Source organism: Perognathus longimembris, chromosome 17 (genome assembly GCF_023159225.1).
Source record: "Perognathus longimembris pacificus isolate PPM17 chromosome 17, ASM2315922v1, whole genome shotgun sequence".
Lineage (NCBI taxonomy): Eukaryota > Metazoa > Chordata > Mammalia > Rodentia > Heteromyidae > Perognathus > Perognathus longimembris.
This window is the reverse complement of record NC_063177.1, coordinates 40,706,926-40,728,542: the sequence shown is the minus strand read 5'-3', so window position 1 is coordinate 40,728,542 and position 21,617 is coordinate 40,706,926. Positions and strand designations below refer to the sequence as shown.

General features: G+C 53.3%; 1 protein-coding gene across 2 annotated transcripts; it reads left to right on the top strand.

Moving 5' to 3' along the window:
- The first annotated feature begins 639 nt into the window (after nucleotides 1–639).
- Slc4a1 (solute carrier family 4 member 1 (Diego blood group)) lies at nucleotides 640–16,936 on the top strand. Of its 2 annotated transcripts, none has more exons than XM_048367234.1 (20): nucleotides 640–723; nucleotides 4,179–4,261; nucleotides 4,383–4,506; nucleotides 5,436–5,509; nucleotides 6,088–6,268; nucleotides 6,352–6,487; nucleotides 7,106–7,226; nucleotides 7,318–7,402; nucleotides 7,575–7,756; nucleotides 8,262–8,472; nucleotides 8,897–9,109; nucleotides 9,264–9,412; nucleotides 9,511–9,705; nucleotides 10,707–10,874; nucleotides 11,299–11,388; nucleotides 11,872–12,038; nucleotides 12,937–13,190; nucleotides 14,852–15,021; nucleotides 15,123–15,296; nucleotides 16,634–16,936. In XM_048367234.1, the coding sequence occupies exons 2-20, from the start codon at nucleotides 4,247–4,249 to the stop codon at nucleotides 16,712–16,714; spliced, it is 2,790 nt and encodes a 929-aa protein (XP_048223191.1). In that variant the 5' UTR covers nucleotides 640–723; nucleotides 4,179–4,246; the 3' UTR covers nucleotides 16,715–16,936. The 2 variants fall into 2 exon arrangements, with proteins under 2 accessions (XP_048223191.1, XP_048223190.1); XM_048367233.1 differs by having other exon boundaries at nucleotides 7,315–7,402.
- The last annotated feature ends 4,681 nt before the right edge of the window (nucleotides 16,937–21,617 follow it).

Genomic DNA, 21,617 nt, shown 5'->3' with positions numbered 1-21,617 from the left:
TGTGAGCTAGGTGTGGGGATGGTTGTTTTTGTTGATCTGACATTGTTTCAAGTTGACTGTCGGTATCTTAGGGCCTTGGGACCAACTCTCAGGAGCCAGCAGGGGGTCTTGGGGACTGAGTGACTGAGATACCCTAGGCTGGGGCAAGAAGGAAGGGGAGAGGGATGCTGGGGCTCAGGAGCACTCAACAAGTCCCTGGGAAGGTTGCTAGGGAGCGGAAAGCCTGACAGAGGACAGCAAGAGAGAGGAAAGGACAGGCACCCTGTGTGCTGGGGCCAGAGCAGAGGGCCTGGAGAGCGGAGGACAGGCAGAGGCAAGCTGAGGCTGTCCACGCTCAGTGGGAGCACTGAGACATCAGCCATGAAACCTGAATCCATGAAGGACAAAGACCCAGGAGAGGCCTCAGGGCCAGGAGGGCACGGACAGACCTCAGGCACTGGCCAAGCTGGGGTGGAGTGGGGTGCTGCACAGCTGTCCAGATGTGGGTGAGAGATAAGTCTGTTTATGGGGCACCCTGAGGGAATGGGGTGTGGGTTGGGAAGGGGCTTGGGGCTGTGGGGTGGGCAGATTAGGAGGCGGGGGCATGAGTCAGGGGTTTGGAGCTCCCCCCGGGCAGGCGCTGGAGCGCAGCCTGTGCGGTTAGAGTGGCTGGGAGCTTGGCTGGTGACAGAGGGCGCGGGCAGCTGCAGGACCTCTCGGAGAGACTCCCAGGCTCCTGAACAGGTGGGCAGGGCGGGGAGGGGCTGGGTGGTCCTTTGGCACCTGTCGTGGGGGTTTGCTCAGGTGACTAGCCTGCACCTGGGTCCAGGTGGCCCTTGACCTTCAAGGGGGTGTGGGTGGGTGGGACAGGAATGGGGCATGAGTTCAGGGCCTCTCAGGGTTCAGGCCCACCTGCAGCAGGGGTCAAGGGGGCGGCAGAGGGCTGGTGCAACAGAGGTGTGTGTGGCAGGATGTGAATGGTGGAAGATCTGACCCAGATGTGGGTCCCATCTGGTTTCTATCTATTGGTCCCTTGAATCTCCCAGATTCAGGTCTTATTCATCCAGACTCCATTTCCCCCCAGGCTATCCCCTACCCTCTCACTTAGGATACAAGAGGACAACCAATATTGTTTCCCATCTGGGGCCCTCCCAGACGTCTATTGGGGGGGGGGTGTCCTGGAACTGTCCCCAGGGCAGCAAATGTTTAGAGGGAGAGGAGAAGCTGCCCACTGCCCAAGGATTGTGAAGCACCTAGCTCAGGCTAATCCCGTAGCAAATTTGGGGGGGGGGGGTGCGGCAGTGAAGTTAGCAAGCCTGGTGGTAACCTCAGTGTCAGGGATAATGGCATCAGACATTTGCTCAGAGATGTTACACACCGAGGCACTGTGCTAAGTACAGTGGGTCTCTGAGGTAGGAATCACTATTATTAGTCTTATTTACAAATGAGAAAACAGAGAGATTGTGTCACAAACCCAAGGCCACATGCTTAGTTAACGTCAGGGCTGGGATCGGAGCCTCAGCTGCCGAGCTCATGTTCATATCTACTAACTGGAAAGCACAGCTAAGAACTAGTTTCCAAGGGGGCAACTCAGCATAGTTGACGAATGGCTAGCGTCCTAGGCCAGGGCTTCACCCTGCTTCTCACATCTGCCTACTGGACTATTGAGGCAGGCGGTCCTCTCTGAAACTCAGAGTTCTCATCTATGAAGCAGGGCTACCAACACTGCCTGCCATACAGACTGGTTTGGGGAATATGAGAGGAGGTGGGTTTTATCCCCACAAAGATGGCGCTATGGGGGCTGGAGGTATAGCTTAGCAAGTATGAGATCCTGAGTTCAATCCTTAGTGCCACTGGTGGGGGGGGAATGTTACACCCTATCATCTGGCTCCTGTCATATGTGCCTCCTCCCTTGAGACTCTGACCAGCTGTGCTCCTGGGTCCTCCCTGCCCTGTTCTCCCTTATCCAGCTGCCCAGCTGTGGCCCTAAGTATTTGCTATGTTTCCAAGCATGGCGGGTTGCACTCTTATCAGTACCAGGCTCAGCAAGGCCTGCAGCAATCTGGGCCTGGGCGCACTCCGAGGCCCAGCCAGTTCTCTCTCTGACTGAGTGCTCAGAGCTAGGGTGGGCAGGGCCTTGCATCGGACAGATGGGTGACAAGCCTGGAAAGAGGCTGCCCAAGGCCACTTGGCCAGTCAGAGCCAAAGCAGCCTGGAACTCTGCATTCTCCAGTTCTGCCATGGCTATATCTCCAGAGGGAAACAAGACCACAGTCCTAAGCCAGGAGTGGGACTTTGACACGGGTCACCAAGGATTTGAGGCCCTGGATACTGCATGTGAAAAGTCCAGAGAAGGAAAAAAAAAAAAAAAAAGATGGGAGAAGAGAATAGGGCCGGGTGGGGCCTCTGGGAATGGAAGAAGATAGAGAAGGGGGGAGGCGGAAGGGCAAAAGTGTGTGAGGGCTGGGAATGTGGTAGAGTGCTTGCCTAGCATGCATGAGGCCTTGGGTTCGATTCCTCAACACCACATATATAGAAAAAAGCCAGAAGTGGCTCTGTGGCTCAAGTGGTAGAGTGCTAGCCTTGAGCAAAAGAAGCTCAGGCAGTGTTCAGGCCCTGAGTTCAAGTCCCAGGACTGGCAAAAAAAAAAAAGTGTGTGTGAGACCAAGAGGGACAAAACCTCTTCACAGGGTCGGTCTCATTATCGGGCTTGGGCATGCTCCCATGGATGTCATTTGGGGGCAGGGGGATGGGGGAACTGGGCCATGTCTCTCTTTATCTCCTAGTTGGCAAGACTCCCTATTCCTGAATGTTCTCCCTGCCCTACTTCACATGGCCCCCAGCCCTCCCTACATGACTCTGCTTCCTAGCCTCTGCCTCCTCTGCCCTCTGCCCTCTGTCCTGTGCCTCTACCCCCTGCTCTCTGGCCCTTGGCACATTCCACCTCCTCACCCATCTTCATCTGTGGAACCACTTAGGCTGTCTGGGTTCCTGGTTTGCCACCCAGCTGGGGCTGGGGGCTTCCTGGAAGTTGGGATGGGCTTTGTGTATCTCAGCCTCCTGCACTCAACAGAGTGGCTGACTCTGATGACCTGACACAAGTGTTCTAGGACCCACTTAGATGAGCCCAGGCCTGCCCTTGAAGATGCCCCCATGTTCCAGGGTAGTTATATATATATTCTCTCTACTAGGGACTCACTGAGAAAACCAAGGTCCAGGGCTCAATGCCCTCAGGGTGGCTCCAGGCCATTCTAATTCCCAAGACCCCAAGCCTGCAATGGGAGCCCACAGGATGAACAGACTCGCCTAGCAAATATTTCATGATCATTTATTATGTGGTAAACACTCTGTTAGGTGTGGAAAACCCCATCAGGACAATGTCATGCAGGGTCTTCTTTGCACTCGTGGCTTCTCTTCCAGAGGATTTGTCAACTGAGAAATCAGAAAGTTAGGACAATCAGAGAGGGCCTGTGAGGAGGTGACATTTGAGCTGAGGTTGAAGATGTGGCTCCATTGGTAGAGCACCAGCCAATGAGCAAAAGCATCAGGTACTGAGTTCAAGTCCTGGACTCACATACAAATAAATAAAAGGGGGGTGGGAAGAAAGCTAGAATGTGGGCAGAAGGAGCCCCCAGGATGTGGACAGCTGGATATGCAAAAGCTCTAAGGCAAGAAATGGCTTGGCAACTTGTAGCAACCACAAGAAAGCCAATCGACTAGGTAGAAGCAAGCAAAAGAGAAGAGGTTCAAAATGGGGAGGGAGAGAAACAGGTTCACATGCCCAGTGTGGGATGTAGCCATTTCTGGGAGGAGGGTGTCTGTTAATGGCCCTTGGGGAAGTCAAAGCCCTGCAGAAGGGACAGGTCATGCCCTGGATGAATCTTGGAGCTGGGTAGGGAAAGAAATCAGGTGAGAATTGGTGAATGGAGGATGGAGTTGGCCTGCAGTGACATTCACCTCCTCTCTGTGAACGCGTTTAGTTGGCTGCTTGCTATGCTTCCTCTTCCTTTGGCTATCCGTCTCCCAGCCACTGCACCCCTGCCTGGACACTTACAAACCTTCCCCTACCCTCACCCCCACTACCTTTCTCCCATCCCACTGTGTCCCATCTCTATGCTCTCCTGCCACTGAAACACTGCCCCTTCAGGAGAGACTGGGAGACCCGTAGGCCTCACTCAGCCCGTGTCTGTCTCCTGCAGGGACCCGAGGAGCGGGTTATGCTGGGGGCTCAGATTGACGTGGACAAGTGGATACTCAGGACAGCACCATGGGGGATGTGCAGGTGGGTCCCTCCTGGCCACTGCAGGGCTCCGCCCTGGCCACTCTGGGAGCTCTCTCCAATGACCACTTTCCTGGGGGCACAAGGACCCCTGCAGCACAGGCTTGACAGCCACTTCCTGTAGGAGGACTATGAAGAAGTGGTGGAGATCCCAGAGCAGGAGGACAGTGAAGAAGCGCTGGAGAAGATTCTAGAACAAGAGGAATATGAAGACCCAGGCATCTCTGTGCACCAGGTGGAGCCCGAAGGTGAGCTCCATCTCCTAACCTGTGCCCTCTGCCCTCGGCCCAGAGGAGCTGCTGATCCCTGAAGAGACAATGGTGCTCATCCTTCCCTTTTCCACAGTCCCAGCCCCATGGCTAACTCCCCCACAATCCTGACTGACTAAAGAGTCAACAGTATTTTGTTTGAAATGATCACAGGAGGGGCTGGGGGGGGGCAGGGCCAGTGCCCCTATCACGTGTGAGAGGGCAACCAGGCCTGTCTGGGACAAGGGCAGGTGTCTACCTGCCACCCATGCCCATCCAATGCCAGCTTCTAGGCCAGGTGCGGGCTGGGAACATTATCATGTCTTGGGGGCTGAAGGACATCAGATATGGAATGAGAAGTCCCATTATCTAGGGACCCCCTGAGTAGAAAGACCTTAAGAACCCATGCCACCTTCCTTGGCTTGTTCAAGGTCTTAGGTAGGTTCCCCCCCCGCCACGCCCCCGGCGGGGACCTGCTTACTGTCAACAGAACTCAAGTGCTGGCAATAGATTTTAGAGTTAAGAGGGGTGGGGTGGAGGGGAGGGATATATAAGGGTCTCACCCCACTCTGGTGTCTGGGGGAGAGGCTACCTGGCTTAGTGGCTTGCCCAGGCAGGTGGGAAAAGGAAAAGAAGTCTGTCCCCCAAGGTGGGAAGAGACCCTAGGATGCTATGATCTTTACGATTGGGGGCTCTCTCTTCCCATCCATCCCAGGGGACCTCAACAAGACTTGGATGGGGAGTGGCAGAGGCAGACGGGGACCAGAGCAGGTGTAGAGAGCCACAGTCCACTGTGTGTGGCAGGGTGGGGCTGGGTCCCAGGGTCCCAGACATGGGAAAATGGGCCTGGGTCTCTGAGACTCTTTGTGGAGGAGTCTCAGGGGAAGGGGCCATGTCTGGAGCAACACTAACCAACTTTGGGTTTTCAGTTCTTCCCGCTGAGCCAACAGCCACAGACTACATCCCGGCCACCCCTACCACATCACACCCAAGTGACCTTGAGGTGAGGATCCAGCCTTCTACCCTCAACCATTCCCTTTCCCAGGCTGCCTTTGGGACCCAGTCTTCTACCAGGGGAAGTGGCAGGGGAGGGGGCTGAGGGAGACCCCACGAAGAGGTAGGAAAGGAGAAGGGGTCTTGGGGAAATAGGTGGGAAAGAAGAGACCTTGCTCACTAGGGAAGAGACCAGAGCCCCTTTCAATGAAGCTCTCTGGGCAAACAGCCTGAGTGCTGAGGGCTGCGACTCCAGGCTCAGTCCCGGTTCACTGGGGACGCATTGAGTTAGACACTCCTCTCCTCTGCCCAACCGTAGTGCCAGGCCTCCGTTTCCTGGCCAAGTACTCACTCCAGGCTCTTTTGGTCCAGAAGTTCTGCATACCCCTACTGAATTGGGGTGAGGGCCTGGGAGAAAGATGGGGGATGGAGCCAGTGGTCTGAAGTTCACACAGGGGCCTGGAGCATGTCTGGTAATCTGAGGTTAGGATCTGCTGCAATCTCTCCAGGGCCTGAGCCTCTTACAAGCATTTTTTCCAGAGCTGTCCCTAGGGTGTCAGTCTCCCCATGTCCTACTGTTGTCCATAGGCCTACGTGGAGTTGCAGGAACTGGTGATGGACCAGAAGAACCAGGAGCTGCAGTGGGTGGAGGCGGCGCACTGGATGGGGCTGGAGGAGAACCTCGGGGAGGACGGGGCCTGGGGTCGCCCACACCTGCCCTATCTCACCTTCTGGAGTCTCCTGGAGCTGCAGAAGGCCTTTGCCAAGGGTGAGGCCCACTGGGCCAGGCGACAAGTCGGGGTAACCTCAGTGCAGCCACCTCGCTCACCTCTCCACTGCTGTCCTCTGTAGGCACCGTCCTCCTGGACCTTCAGGAGACCTCCTTGGCTGGCGTGGCCAACCAGCTGTTGGACAGCTTCATCTACGATGAACAGATCCGGCCTCAGGACCGAGAGCAGCTGCTCCGGACCCTGCTGCTCAAACGCAGGTGTGGGCTCCGCACCTCACCGGGCCCCCTCCTGCCATCACGCATCCCCTAACTTCTCCATAGCCCCAGCAAGCAGAAATTCTACTTTTCCTCCACCATAGCTCCAACCTCTCACACCTCACAAGAGATGACATGTCTCCATGTTGAGGAGGGCAGACCCTTCAGGCCATTTCCCCCCACCTCATTCTTTTAATCCCACCTCGCTATTTCAGACCAGAGACCACCTGCTTGCCTCCATGGTGTCCTTTCAGAGTAGGCCTTTGACCAGAGGCTGGTAGCTCACGCCTGTAATCCTAGCTACTTAGGAAGCTGAGATCTGACAATGGTGGTTCAAAGCTAGCTTGGGCAGGAAAGTCTGTGTGATTCATCTCTAATTAACCAGCTGAAAACTGGAAGTGGAACTATGGCTCAAGTGGTAATGTGCCAGCCTACCTGGGGCCCAAGCACTGCGTTCAAGTGCTAGTACTGGCCCAAGAGACAACAAATAAATATTTTAAAAGAAAGAAGGGTTTGGTTACTAGGAAGTTCGACCTTAAGTCCTTCCACTTCTAGTCTGTACCACACGTATAGCCCAGCCTGGGCAGCTTACTTAGTCCATGTCCCTTATATGTCCCACAGCCAAGCCCAAGATGTGAAGGCCCTGGAGGGAGTGAAGCCAGCCGTGCTGATGCGTTCTGGGGACCCTTCACAGCCGCTGCTTCCCCAACAGCCCTCACTGGAGACAAAACTCTACTGTGAGGTGAGGCTGAGGAGAGGGAGAGGCTGGAGGCTCAGGTCTCCTGGGTATGGAGGAGGCCCGAGGCCTCCTCAAACCACGTTCCTTCCCACAGGGAGATGGGAGCTCAGAAGGGCACTCAACATCTAGAATTCTGGAAAAGATTCCTCCAAATTCAGAGACCACCCTGGTGCTTGTGGGTAAGAGCTACCTCTTCCCCCCTCCACATCCCTGCCTCTGCCTTGTGTCCTGGCCCAGCCTGCCTTCCCCGAAGTCTGGGCCCTGAAGCCCTGTCTGTTAAGTCCACAGTCCCTGGACCCCCTCTCAGCCTGGCTCGACCACCTCATCCCACCACCACCCCTCCCCACACAGGCCGTGCTGCCTTCCTGGAGCGCCCAGTGCTGGGCTTCGTTCGGCTCCAGGAGGCAGGAAAGCTAGAAGAACTGGAGCTGCCCCAGCCTGTACGCTTCCTCTTTGTGTTGCTGGGCCCGGAGGCCCCCAACCTCGACTACAACCAGCTGGGCCGGGCTGCTGCTACCCTCATGACAGAAAGGGTGAGGGGGCCAGCGAGGCCTGGGGAGGCAGGGAGTAGAGGGGGGACAGAGGGGGACAAAGGGGGGACAGAGGTTCTTCCCCAGCTCACCTGGCCTGGCTTACTATGGCTCATTAGTTTGACCTATTCTCACTAACTCAGCTGTGGCTGTGTGTGGCTAGCCCAGCTCAATATGGCCTGGATTGGTTTAGACTGCTTTGTGCTGGCCTGGCTGGTTGCGGGCTGGCCCACTCCAACTCTGGCCCATTTGAATCCAGTTCTGTCTGGTTTGTCTGATTTGGGCTGGCCCAGTGTGCTAGTCTGGGGTGACTAACCTTCTAGATTTGCTTTAGCCTTCTCTTCTCTCCACCCTGGGCCTGGCTGACTTCCCACGATCCTTCCTTAGAGAGCATTGGGGGGCAATGGGAGCAGGGCAACCCAGTCCTTCCAATGATAGTGTTGGGATTCTCATCCCTGGACACTCTGGCCACGGATGCCTGGATCCTGTCCTTCTCCCCTGACCCCAGGTATTCCGCACCAACGCCTACCTGGCCCACAGTCGGGGGGAGCTGGTACACTCCCTGGAGGGCTTTCTGGACTGCAGCCTGGTAATGCCTCCCATGGATGCCCCCTCTGAGCAAGCCCTGCTCAGCCTGGTGCCTGTGCAGAAAGAGCTGCTTCGAAGACGCTACCTGCCCAGCCCTGCCAAGCCGGACCCCAGTTTCTACAAGGGTCTAGGTACCTACCCTACCAGGTCAAGGCTTCCTGGGTTGCACCCCCCGCCCGCCCAGCTCTTCAGCAATCTAAGCATGGTCCCCCTTTCCCCATCAAAAACCTTCTAAAGCCGGGCACCCATGGCTCACACCTGTAATCCTAGCTACTCAGGAGGCTGAGATCTGAGGATCACAGTTCAAAGCCAGCCCAGGCAGGAAAATCCATGAGACTATTATCTCCAATTAACCACCAGAAAACTGGAAGTGGAACTGTGGCTCAAGTGGTACAGTGCTGGCCTTGAGCAGAAGAGCTCAGGGATAACACCCAGGCCTAGAGTTCAAGCCCCTTCCTAAAACCTCTCCCTGAGTCCTAGCTTTCTATCCCCACCCCATACCCCCTGCTACCCCATTCCCATCAGCCCCCTGACAGTCCTTGCCCTCTATCACAGACTTGAATGGAGGTGCAGGAGTTCCTGGTGGCCCAGATGACCCTTTGAAGCGGACAGGCCAGTTCTTTGGAGGCCTGGTGCGAGACATCCGGCGCCGCTACCCCTACTACCTAAGTGATATCACCGATGCGCTCAGCCCCCAGGTCCTGGCTGCTGTCATATTCATCTATTTTGCCGCCTTGTCACCTGCCATCACCTTCGGCGGCCTCCTGGGTCAGTGCCAATGACTCTCTCCCCCCCCCACCTTCGTTCTAATCCTCACCTCTTACTTTCTGGATCCCTTTCATCAGCCTGCCCAGGGCTTGTTCTTTTTGGTCCTGGGAAATAATCTCTTGATCTTGACCCTGAATGTGACCTCTTCCTACAGGAGAAAAGACCCGGAACCAGATGGGGGTGTCAGAACTGCTCATCTCCACGGCAGTGCAGGGCATTCTCTTCGCCCTGCTGTCAGCTCAGCCCCTGCTGGTGGTTGGCTTCTCAGGACCCCTGCTGGTGTTCGAGGAGGCCTTTTTCTCGGTAGCACTGTCTCCCAACCCTACTCCAACCCCAGTCATGTGGCAACCCTGGCCCACCTGCCCTTTATGTCTGACTGGATGGCTTCTGATTGCCCACAGTTCTGCGAGAGCTACAACCTGGAGTACATCGTGGGTCGTGCATGGATCGGCTTCTGGCTCATTCTGCTGGTGGTGCTAGTGGTGGCCTTTGAGGGAAGCTTCCTGGTCCGCTTCATTTCCCGCTATACTCAGGAGATCTTTTCCTTCCTCATCTCTCTCATCTTCATCTATGAGACCTTCTCCAAGCTGATCCAGGTAGGAGCCCCAGAAGTCACCAACGCACATGTGCAATGGCGTACAAGACCACATGACTGTGTGCATCACTGCCTGTGTGTCTGGACAGCACTGATGTGGCTGTGTATTGCTATCCTCACTCATGGCACACATGGTTCTGTGACCGTGTGTGTGCTGACACCTGTGCTATGACTATACAGAAGGATAACACATAAGGCCCTGTATGCATGCATCCATGTCTATAACTGGTAGGCTGATATATGTGCAAGATTACATGAGAAACTGCAATTGTAGCCAGAACAGTGGGTCCTTTGGGGCTCAAAGGCCCCCTCTCTTCCCTCAACTTGACCTCAAGATCCCACCAGAGCTCCTGGCTGCTTAGCTTGCTTACTGTATCCAGGCACTAAGCCAGCCTCTGCATCTGCAGAGGAGTAAATTCTGTATATCCTCTGAAATCTGTTGATTGGCGGGCCCCTCTGTTTCCAGATCTTTAAAGACTTTGTCAACATCTTTCACAGCTATTTACAGCTCACTCGTTGCACTAGGGATCAAGCCCAGGGCCTCTTACATGGCAAATAACTGTGCCACTGGGGCACACCTACCTCTAGACTCTTAACCCCTTTTTAGACCTTCTTATCACATATTCCTGTCTTCTAGCTTTCTGGTGTTCCCCAAGCCGGGGTACACATGCCCCCACACACATATGCTCATTGTCTCACTGGCCCACCCCATTCGTTTGGTCTTCATCTCTGAAAAACAAACTGTAAAAGCCCCTCTGTTACCATGTCACTTAAAGGAGATGATGGACAGATGGACAGATGGACGGATGGATGATGAACCCTTTTTCATGACGGACAGATGAATGGTAGATGCGTAGATGGATGATGGATGGATAGATGCATGGATGAATGGAGGAAGGATTTAGGAATGGATGGATGGTAGTGCTAGATAGATTTATCTCCGACACTTTCAGCCCAAGACAAGGCTAAAAGGGAACAAGATATCTTTGTTTTCTGCTGCAGATCTTCCAGGTCCACCCTCTTCAGGAGAGCTATCCCGCAGTTGTGATGAAGCCCAAGCCTCAGGGCTTGCCCAACACAGCCCTCTTCTCCCTCGTGCTCATGGCTGGCACCTTCTTCCTTGCCATGATGCTGCGCAAGTTCAAGAACAGCTCCTACTTCCCTGGCAAGGTCAGCATTCCTGCCCATCTATCCTTGCTTATATTGTATTATCCCAGTCCCAACCCCACTGCAGCTTTTCTGGAGTCCTTAGCTACTTTTCTTACCCCAGGTCCCCATTCCCAATGCCAAGCCTCCTGTCTCTCTCCTGACCCAGGGTTCCCTCTATAGGCAAGCCAATCTCCCCTCTGTATAACCAGGTTGGAACCCACCAGGGAACAGGGGACAATTCTTAGGAAGGGGAGGAGTGTGGGACCAAATGGATCTCAGCCAGAGGAAGAAGGGAGGCAAATATAGTTGAGGCCAGAACAGACCGTTGACTGCTGACACAGCCCTTGGGAAGAGCAGGATGCCCTGCGTGGATGTGGAGCAGGAGAGAAGACAGATGAGAAGCAAGAACTAGGCACTGATCCCTGGTCTCTTCATCTGTCCCCAGTTGCGTCGAGTCATCGGAGACTTTGGGGTCCCCATCTCCATCCTGATCATGGTCCTGGTAGATTCCTTCACCAAGAACACCTACACCCAGGTGACCTCTCTTTCTGATCCTCTCCCTAAGATACTCGCCTCCTCATTTTCTTCCTGTAGAATGCTCTCTCTCCTTAACAGCATTCCTCAACCTGAAATCCAGCTGTAACTACCTCTCCCCCAACTCTGCCTTTCCTAAAAGCCCCATGCTCTTCTCCCTCTGGACAAATCAAGGGGCTGGACCAAGTTTCCCCTTCCATTCCTTAGCCCAAAGCAGTGGGGGGTCTGCTTTGAGCCAGGTAGATCTGGGTTTGAACCTCAGCTCTGCCACCATAAAGCTGTGATATGAGGGGGCAAGATATGCAATCTCTCTGATACTGTTTCCTCATGTATAAAGTTGGGAATGAGAAGACATATTTAAACTGCTTAGCACACTGACTGGGTACACAGTAAGTGTTCAGTATAAGTCAGCTCTAAAGCATCCCTGAGCCAGGTCTCTGGCTCCCCCTGCCTTGCTGTTCTTACCAGCTGCCTCCTCCTACAGAAACTCTCAGTGCCTGATGGCCTTAAGGTGTCCAACTCCTCAGCTCGGGGCTGGGTCATCCACCCACTGGGCTTGTATGTCAAGTTCCCCATGTGGATGATGTTTGCTTCAGCCCTGCCTGCCCTGCTGGTCTTCATCCTTATATTCCTGGAATCTCAGATCACCACGTAAGAGCACTGGTGGGGGCTGGGCCAGAGAGGGGGGTGGGCAGGGAAAGGAGGCAGGCAGACAGCCTCATCACTAACAACAGTGATGGACCATCATGAGCAGGTTCAGATTTTGTGCTATATGCAGATATGTAATTTGACCAGTCCTTTTTTTGAGCTAATACACAAATAAGAACTATGAAATTAGGGGCTGGCTCTTAGAAGGGGTCTGTATTGGAAAACCTTGAAGCTAAGTCTCTGTAGTTTTGTTTTGTTTTGTGCCAATCCTGGGGCTTGGACTCAGGGCCTGAGCACTGTCCCTGACTTCTTTTTGCTCAAGGCTAGCACTCTGCTACTTGAGCCACAGCGCCACTTCTGGCCGCTTTCTGTATATGTGGTGCTGGGGAATTGAACCCAGGGCTTCATGTATACAAGGCAAGCACTCTTGCCACTAGGCCATATCCCCAGCCTGTCTCTGTAGTTTTAACAAACTTGCTTGTAGGTGTTCTAGACATTTCTTCCCAGAGTCTGCATTCTCAAGAGGGACCAGGTGAGCCAGAAACTCAACAGGCAATGGTCTCAGTAGGCAAAACTGAGATGCAGGCTGGGTGCCAGTGGCTCATGCCTCTAATCTTAACTACTCAGGAGGCTGAGATCTGAGGATCACAGCTTGAAGCCAGCCCTGGCAGGAAAATCTGTGAGAGTCTTATCTCCAGTTAACCACCAAAAAGCCAAAAGTGGTTGAGCCTTGAGCAGAAAGGCTCTGGGACAGCACCCAGGCCCCGAGTTCAAACCCCAGGACCAGCAGGAAAAAAAAATAACAACAAAAACAAAACCTGAACTGCAGACAGTCCCCAGTGTGGGGAAGGAAGGAGCCGCCAAGGAAGCGGGAGCTTACTGGACTTCCTTCTGTTCCCAGGCTGATCATCAGCAAACCTGACCGGAAGCTGGTCAAGGGCTCTGGCTTTCACCTGGATCTGCTGCTGGTGGTGGGCATGGGCGGGGTCGCTGCCCTCTTTGGGATGCCCTGGCTCAGTGCCACCACCGTGCGTTCTGTCACCCATGCCAATGCCCTCACCGTCATGGGCAAGGCCAGCGCCCCAGGGGCTTCAGCTCAGATCCAAGAGGTGAAGGAGCAGCGAATCAGCGGGCTCCTGGTCTCGGTGCTTGTGGGTAAGAGAGCTAGCCCTGTCCCCTCCCAGGCCTTGCCCTTGGGATCCAGGGTCTTTTCCTGCCCATTTACTCACAACAATGCCCACCTTTCCCCAGCATCAGTTAACCCATAGGAGGGAACCCTGGAGGAAGCACCCTAGTCCTGAGAAGCTAGGATAGACATCTGAGCAGGAAGGAGGAACTGGGGTCCTGAGCTTTCTCTAGCCAGACCCTGTGTCTGAGCCTGTGCCACCATGCAATGACTTCAGGGTCTTACCCTACTATGCCCTACTGCCAGCTTGGCACCCCACCTAGTCTCTGCCTCAGTTTCCCTGTCTGCAGTTATAGGGCTGTTTAGATGCCCCTGAGTTGTCTTTCTGCTCTAAGGCTGACAAGAGGAAGAGATGAGGCTCTAGGTACAGTCTGAGGGAAGGGGAGGGCAGAAGCCAGAGCCATTGCTCTATCCCAGTTATAGAGCATTATCAGCATTCTCATCCAGCTGGGTGCTCTCTCTCCTCTCTCTCTCTCCTCTCTCTCTCTCTCTCTCTCTCTCTCTCTCTCTCTCTCTCTCTCTCGCTCTCGCTCTCTCACCCCCTGCCCCAGGGAAGTTCCTTAAAGGAAGTAAAACTGGTATGACTGGGAGAAGGATTGGAATTTGGATAGGCAGAGGGCAATGGAGGCATTTTGGGCTGGTTGGCTTTCTCGGACCTCTGTAACCTTCCCCCCCTAGATTAAGGAAATAGTCTCAAGGTGGGCAGGCATTGACTCCTTTGCCAGCTGTGGACTTAGCAAGCTGTTCAGCTCTGTGAGCCTACCTCCTCGTGTATAAAATGGAGGGGATGGGGGCTGGGACTATTGCCTTGTGGCAAGAGTGCTTGCCTCATATACGTGAAGCCGTGGGTTCGATTCCCCAACACCACATATATAGAAAACAGCCAGAAGTGGTGCTGTGGCTCAAGTGGCAGAGTGCTAGCCTGGAGCAAAAAGAAGCCAGGGACAGTGCTCAGGCCCTGAGTCCAAGGCCCAGGACTGGCAAAAAAACAAAACAAACAAACAACAAAAAAAACCTAAAATGGAGGGAATGTTGCCCATTGGGATGACTCACAAGCTGGGCTTTGTGGCATATGCCTGTAATCCCAGCTATTTGGAAGGTTGAGTCAAATTAGTAGGGAGACTCTATCTCAGAAACAATACAAAAACAAAAGGGCTTGGGTGCAGCTCAAATGGTAGAAGCTAAGCTTGAGGCCCTTGGTTCAAAGGGAAGGTAAATTAAAAATTAAACTTAAAAAGTAAATTATAGCCAGACGCTGGTGGTTCATGCCTGTGATCCTAGCTACTCAGGAGGCTGAAATCTGAGGATCACGGTTCAAAGCCAGCCCACGCAGGAAAGTCCATGAGAGTCTTATCTCCAACTGACTACCAGAAAACCAGACGTGGCTCAAGTGGTGGAGCACTAGCCTTGAGCTGAAGAGCTCAGGGACAGCGCCCAGGCCCAGAGTTCAAGCCCCATGACCGACACACATACACACACACACACACACACACACACACACACACACACAATGTAAATTATAAAAAGCCACATGGTATAGGTAGTTTAATTCCTAGTCCCAAATATGGGCCCAGTCCTGGAGCCACTGGTCCTCCGGTGACCTGGGCGGCGTGTGCGTTCCTCCCCACAGGCCTGTCCATCCTCATGGAGCCCATCCTGTCGCGCATCCCCCTGGCGGTGTTGTTTGGCATCTTCCTCTACATGGGGGTCACGTCCCTCAGCGGCATCCAGCTCTTTGACCGCATCTTGCTGCTGTTGAAACCACCCAAGTACCACCCAGATGTGCCCTTCGTCAAGCGGGTACAGAGCCCTGCTGGTGGCACAACCCAGGGATGGGTGGGGGATGAGGGTGCAGGGGCAGGGCAGATGCTGATCCCAGCTCCCCCACCCCCACCCCCCAGGTGAGGACTTGGCGCATGCACCTGTTCACGGGGATCCAGATCATCTGCCTGGCAGCGCTGTGGGCGGTGAAATCCTCCAGCGCCAACCTGGCCCTGCCCTTCGTCCTCATCCTCACTGTGCCCCTGCGTCGTTTCCTGCTGCCCTTCATCTTCAGCAAGCTGGAGCTCCAGTGTGTGAGTGGCAACCTGGGGCTGAGTGGGAGGAAGGGAGGGAGGGTGGAGGGGCAGAGGGAGGGGACAGAGCCTCCTAGAAGCTGGAGCCGGGAGGGGACAGCAGAGGGCCTGAGAGAATGTGTGGGTGCGCTGAGGATTGAGGTTTAAAGCCAGCCAGCCAGGCAGCACTGGGAAACTCTTTTTTTTTTTTTTTTTTTTTTTTTTTGGCCAGTCCTGGGCCTTGAACTCAGGGCCTGAGCACCGTCCCTGGCTTCTTCTCACTCAAGGCTAGCACTCTGCCACCTGAGCCACAGCGCCCCTTCTGGCCGTTTTCCATATATGTGGTGCTGGGGAATCGAACCGAGAGCTTCATGTGTAGGAGGCAAGCACTCTTGCCACTAGGCCATATCCCCAGCCCCAAGCACTGGGAAACTCTTATCTCCATTTACCCAGAAAAAAAACCAAACCAAACAAAAACAGAAGTGGAGATGTGGCTCAAATGGGTGTCAAGCTAGAACATAAGGCCTTGAGTTCAAGCCCCAGTACCAACACATTAAAAAAAAAAAAGTCTGGGCTCAAGGCCTGTCCACATGCTGACCTGCTATGCTATGTCCTCGCATGTGATCTGAGGCAAGCAGCCCCACCAGTAACAGGAAAGAATGACAGTGTTGATGACAACATTAAGAGGCACACAGGGCCAGGAGCTGGTGACTCACACCTGGAACCCGAGCTACTCAGGAGGCTGAGATCTGAGGATCCTAGTTCAAAGCCAGCTCAGGCAGAAAATTCGGTGAGACTCTGATCTCCAGTTCATCACCTGAAAACCAGGAGTGGTGCTGTGGCTCAAACTGGTAGAGCATTAGCCTTGAACAAAAAGGGCTCAGGGACAGAGCCCAGGCCCCATAACCAAAACAACAATAACAACAACCACAAAAAAGGCACACAGGGTGCCAGTGGCGCACACCTGTCATCCTAACTACTCAGGAAGCCAGCACTCTATCACTTGAGCCACAGCTTCACTTCCAACTTTTTTTCTGGGTAACTGAAGATAAGCATCTCATGGACTTTCCTGCCTGGGCTGGCTTCAAACCATGCTCTTCAGATCTCAGCCTCCTGAGTAGCTAGGATGACAGGCATGAGCCACCAGTGTCTGGTTTCCAGGTCATTTGAGACAGAATCACTGAGAGGCTGCTATGGTAGAAAGACCTCTTGCTAGCTGGGATGCCAGACCCCCAGAGACTCCTTAGCACACACAAACCCTTTTCTAGACTAACTCTAGAGTCTGGGGAACCACATTAGACTTGTCCAAGGCTCAAAGTGAGCCAATGTCTCACCCTGTCTCCTTCCCGCCCCTCCAGCTGGACGGAGACGACGCTAACCCCACCTTTGATGAAGAGGATGGTCGGGATGAATACGATGAAGTTCCCATGCCTGTGTGAGGGGTGGCACAGGCTGCCCCAACCATTCCACTTCCTCCCCCTCCCAGGCAAAGTAGTTCATGGGCATCTCATGGACTCCCAAGCCCTAAGGCAGTGGGGAGGGAAGAAAGGGATGTTAGAGCACCCTGGCTTTTCTAGCTGCAGATGGCCAGGGAGCCACATCAGGGAATTGAGTCTACAGACTCTTGTGTTGCCACAGTGCCATGTGCGGGCCTCACATCCCATGGGCACAGAGACGGGGGCAGTGGTGAAAGTAGAGGGTGGAGGGGCATTCAATTTCTGGTTGGCCGTGTGACCTTGGGCAAGTCCTTGACCTCTCTTCACTTTTCTCTAAAATGGTGATGGCAACATTCAGCATACAGAAGGGTCCCTGCAGACCCAAAGGTAAATGTGAAAAGTGCTTTGGAATGTCTGAAGGAACCTTACCGAACTCGCTGTTCTCCGTCCAGCTCACCTATGGTCACACAGCTACCAGGCCCCATAGCCAGTATTGGAACCCAGCCTTTTGATTAGGGCAGCCCTGTCCTCTGTCCACCCTCTGCCTTCCCTGCTCAGAGTGCCCCTGCTGACCCCTCCCTCACTTCTCAGTCCCAAGCCCACCTTGAAGCCTTCTGCCTCCAGCGAGGTTGTTCTGGTGAAGGCCAGGGTGCAGGTATGGGCTCCGGCCTCTGATGTGCATGTTTCCTCCTACCAAGCATTCATGCATTCAATCACACACTCATCGATTCATCATTCCTCCCTTCCTTCCACAGTAATCTTCTGAGGGGCCTAGGGCACCGTGTGCACGTAGAGGGGACTGAGACAAGACCCAGTCTGTCTGGCTCAGCTGGGAATGGAGGGTGGGGGGCGGGTGGGACGGCATGGGAGACATGGGTGGGGAAGTTTGTAATTTATTCGTTGTGAATTTTCTAAGAGCTTCTTATTGTACTTCAGCTTTATATACTCACCTGCTCTTGCTTCGAGACACACTGTCTCCAACCCCAATCTAAACCAAATCCTGGGGGAACCCAGACTGGACCCATTGGAGTAGGAGACAGTGGCTGCTCTAGAACATGTGCAAAATCTATTTTTTTTAACAAAACAAAAATCTAAAAAGAGTTGAAAGAACAGGAAGTGGTGAGGAATGGGATATTCGGGGACGCGGGTGACCAAGGCTCTCAGAGAGCCCCTGACTGACACGATCCCCATACTTCACTATTCTATACCTCAGTTTCCTCATCTGTAAAATGGGATGATAATGGTACCTACCTTGTAGGAGTGTCATAAGAATTAACTAAGATAGAGTCAGTAAAGTATTTGCTTTGTAGTGCAAAGCCCAGCCTTAGAGGGCATGATTGTCTGGGTGTCATGGTCCTTCCCTCTCTTTCCCCCTGCTCCTTGAATATTGCTGAGGAAAGGGGAGGGAGAAAGAGAGGGAGGGAGGGAGGGAAGGAGGGAGGGAGGGAGGGAGGGAGGGAGGGAGGGAGGGAGGGGACATCATCCTCTCTGCTAGCACCCTACCCCTGCAATGCTTGGGAAAAGGTTTCAACAATAAATAAACTCTTCTGTGTTGAAATGGTACTTGGCTCTCAGCGTGTGGATGGGGGGCAGGTGTTGGCTGGACCACGTGGTCAGGTGAGTGTGGCGTGGGACTGGTGCTAGGCTGGGGCTGGCCCTGAGCCCCAACCTGAGGAGCCCAAGCCTCCTCCCCCTCCCCCAGTGGACAGGAAAGTACTGGGAGATGAACATCACTTGGACACCTTTCCTCTCCTGAATCAACAACGCCCTTAGAATGGGGAGAAGGGATGTATAGGGACCTTGAACCCCCAAATACCAAAAACCAGTCAGCTCTTACCCTAGACCCTACAAGCTGGAGAGAAGCTTTGCTAGCAATCACTAAAGAAAATGAAGTCCAGGAAGAATTGCAGCTTTCTGATGACCACCCACAGGAAAGCACCTTTTGATCTCATTTTGATTTTTCTTGTGGTGCGGGGATCGAACCCAGGGCCTCAGATATGCCAGGTTTGTTCTCTACCATTGAACCACACCCCCAGTGCCACAATAGCATCTCTTGATTGGCTTTCGGCTGGCTCTCACTCTGGTCCCTTTGAAGGCTCTGTCCCCAGCCCCAACTCCTTCCAGCAGTGCTACAGATCTGCTGGGTCCAGTGTCACCCACCCTGGACAGGAAGGTGTTGGGACACAATCCCTCCCTTCCCCTCCCCAGGCTTGAGCCAGAGGTCAGCGCTGGGCAGGGTGGCCTGGCTTCCTTCCCTGGATCTATATTTATTCCCTGCCTATCCTGAGCTGACCCCTCCCAGTCTGGCCAGGGCAAAAAGCCACTGTGTATGTGTTATCTTGGTCCCAAGAAGAGCTATCCCAGTCAGTCCCCACCTCCCACACAGCAGCTACCCTCACAGGGTTGGCCCTGTCCTCAGGGCTTTCTAGTTCCCCTACACATACATACACACCTTCCTGTGCAGAGAGAGAAGCCAGGCTTTGAGAGAGGCTCTGGCTCAAGATGTTCCCAGCTTCTCCCTCCCACAGGCCGGCCATGTGGCCTGGGCCTATTCCTGCCTATCCTTCTTATCTCCTGAGGAAGAAACAGCTCATCATAGCTAGAGTTAGGGTAACAAAGGCCGCCTTGATTTGGGGAACAAGCCCCTCCCAAGGATTACATCTCCTCCTCAATTTTTTTTTTTTTGGTTGTTGTTGATGCAGAAGCTTTAAGTCTGGGCCTGGGAATTGGCCCTATGCTCCTTTGGCTCAAGGATAGTACTCTACCACTTGAGCCACAGCTCCACTTCCAGCTTTTTCCATGATTAATTGGCGATAAGAGTTTCATGGACTTTCCTTCCCTGGCTGGCTTCGAACCACAATCCTCAGATCTCAGCTTCTTGAGTAGCGGGGATTACAGGCATGAACCCCTGGCAACCTTCCCCCTCCTCAAATTTCTCTCTCAATCCTGAGGCAGTACCTCAGCCTGTGGGAGAGGCTTTCCCTATCTCACTTAGGGAAGGTTCTGAAGATGTGTGTCCTTGTACTAACCCTTCATGAAAATAAGAGGGATTTGGGGGGTTGAGGCAGGAAATCAGGGTGCAGATGGATGGAGTTGTGTGTACTGGACCTCAGCTAGTCCCTCTTCCAGCCTAATCCCTTTTCTACCTGGAATCCCAAACCATTGGGGCAAGGAAGACATTAGAGAAACTTGAGGGCCACCCAGTTCCCCTGGGATGCCATTAGGCCTAGCAGAGGTCCTGCTGGCCCTCACTTCAGACCCTGTCCCCAGTGCCCAAACCCCAGCATTGCCAGAAGAAATCTGCAGGTTTTCCATTGTGCTGCCTGCTCAGCCCTTGCACCAACATTTCCTCTACCACAGTCAATTAGCTGTTATAATGAGGTCCACCCTTGTGTGTGAGCACAGAATAGCTCTACCCCAGGAAAGGAATAATTCCCCAGAATGGAAAATGTTCTAGGTAGGAAAGCAAAGAGCTGTAGAATACAGAAATGGATAGCAGTTAGCAAATTACAGTAAATTACCCCCACACCAATAAAATAGCCCACTCGGCAGGCCTTCAAAAGCGTAATTATGAAGAAGCAATGGGGTGAGTTTGGCTTACTCATAGGGCTCTGTGCCTGTGAGGCCAGCTTTGTGAAGCAGAACTGAGACACACAGCCTAATCTCTGAGCTCAGCTAAACATATCTGCAAGGGAGCTAAAGAGCCTTGCCTGACAATGTCACCTAGGACACAATGACACCGCCTATCAGTCCAACACAAGGCCCTGCTGGGGATGGAAACTCAGGGTCTTAGGCTTGCTCTGCCGAGTTCCCAGGTGAAGCAGACTGTCATTTCCTTTCCCTTTCTCTTGCCTCCCTCTTCTTCTCCACCCTCTATACCCTCTCCCTCCCTCACCCTCTGTTCCTCCTCCTTCCCCTCCCCAATGTCCATTTTTTCCCTTCTGCCTTTTCCTTTTTTCTCCCATTCCCTGCTCCTTTTTTTTTCCTGCCTATGGTATTCCTCCAACTTATTTATTATGTATCTTTTGGGTTGAATTTGTTGTTTGAAACATTTACCACAGGTTTTTCAATCTTACTAGGAAAATTTTAATATATACCCACAAGTACTGAGAATAGTTTAACTCCAAAACACTTATACAGGGCTAGGTATATGGCCTAGAGGTCAAGTGTTCGCCTCGTATACATGAAGCCCTGGGTTTGACTCCTCAGCACCACATATATAGAAAAAGCCGCAAGTGGCACTGTGGCTCAAGTGGTAGAGTGCTAGCCTTGAGCAAAAAAAAAAGCCAGGGACAGTGCTCAGGCCCTGAGTTCAAGCCCAGGACTGGCAAAAACAACAACAACAAAAACAACAAAAGACTCATACACTCAGATTAAAAAGTACCAAAGTGGACTGGAAATATGTTCTAGTGGTAGAGTGCTTCCTTGCATACATAAAGCCCTGGGTTCAATTCCTCAGCACCACATATATATAGAAAGCCGGAAGTGGCGCTGTGGTTCAAGTAGTAGAGTGGTAGCCATGAGCCAAAAGAAGCTGGGGACAGGGCTGGGAATATGGCCTAGTGGCAAGAGTGCTTGCCTTGTATACATGAAGCCCTGGGTTCGATTCCTCAGCACCACATATACAGAAAATGGCCAGAAGGGGCGCTGTGGCTCAAGTTGCAGAGTGCTAGCCTTGAGCAAAAAGAAGCCAGGGACAGTGCTCAGGCCCTGAGTCCAAGCCCCAGGACTGGCAAAAAAAAAAAAAAAAAAAAAAAAAAAAAAACCTCGAGGCACATGGGGTCATAGGTGGCCCCATCATTTTTGTGAGGTTAATTTTCAGCTGTTCTACCAAATTCTTACCATGAGTGCCAGTGAAACTCTTCTCTTGCTGGGAGTCCTGAATAGAGTTCCAGGGGCACAACAA

Excerpts from the sequence above, each read along its gene's own strand:
- Slc4a1 (XM_048367233.1), top strand. Across the intron at positions 4,507-5,435 it reads GCACCAGGTGGAGCCCGAAG|TTCTTCCCGCTGAGCCAACA; the intron begins GTGAGCTCCATC and ends TTGGGTTTTCAG. Across the intron at positions 6,488-7,105 it reads ACCCTGCTGCTCAAACGCAG|CCAAGCCCAAGATGTGAAGG; the intron begins GTGTGGGCTCCG and ends TATGTCCCACAG.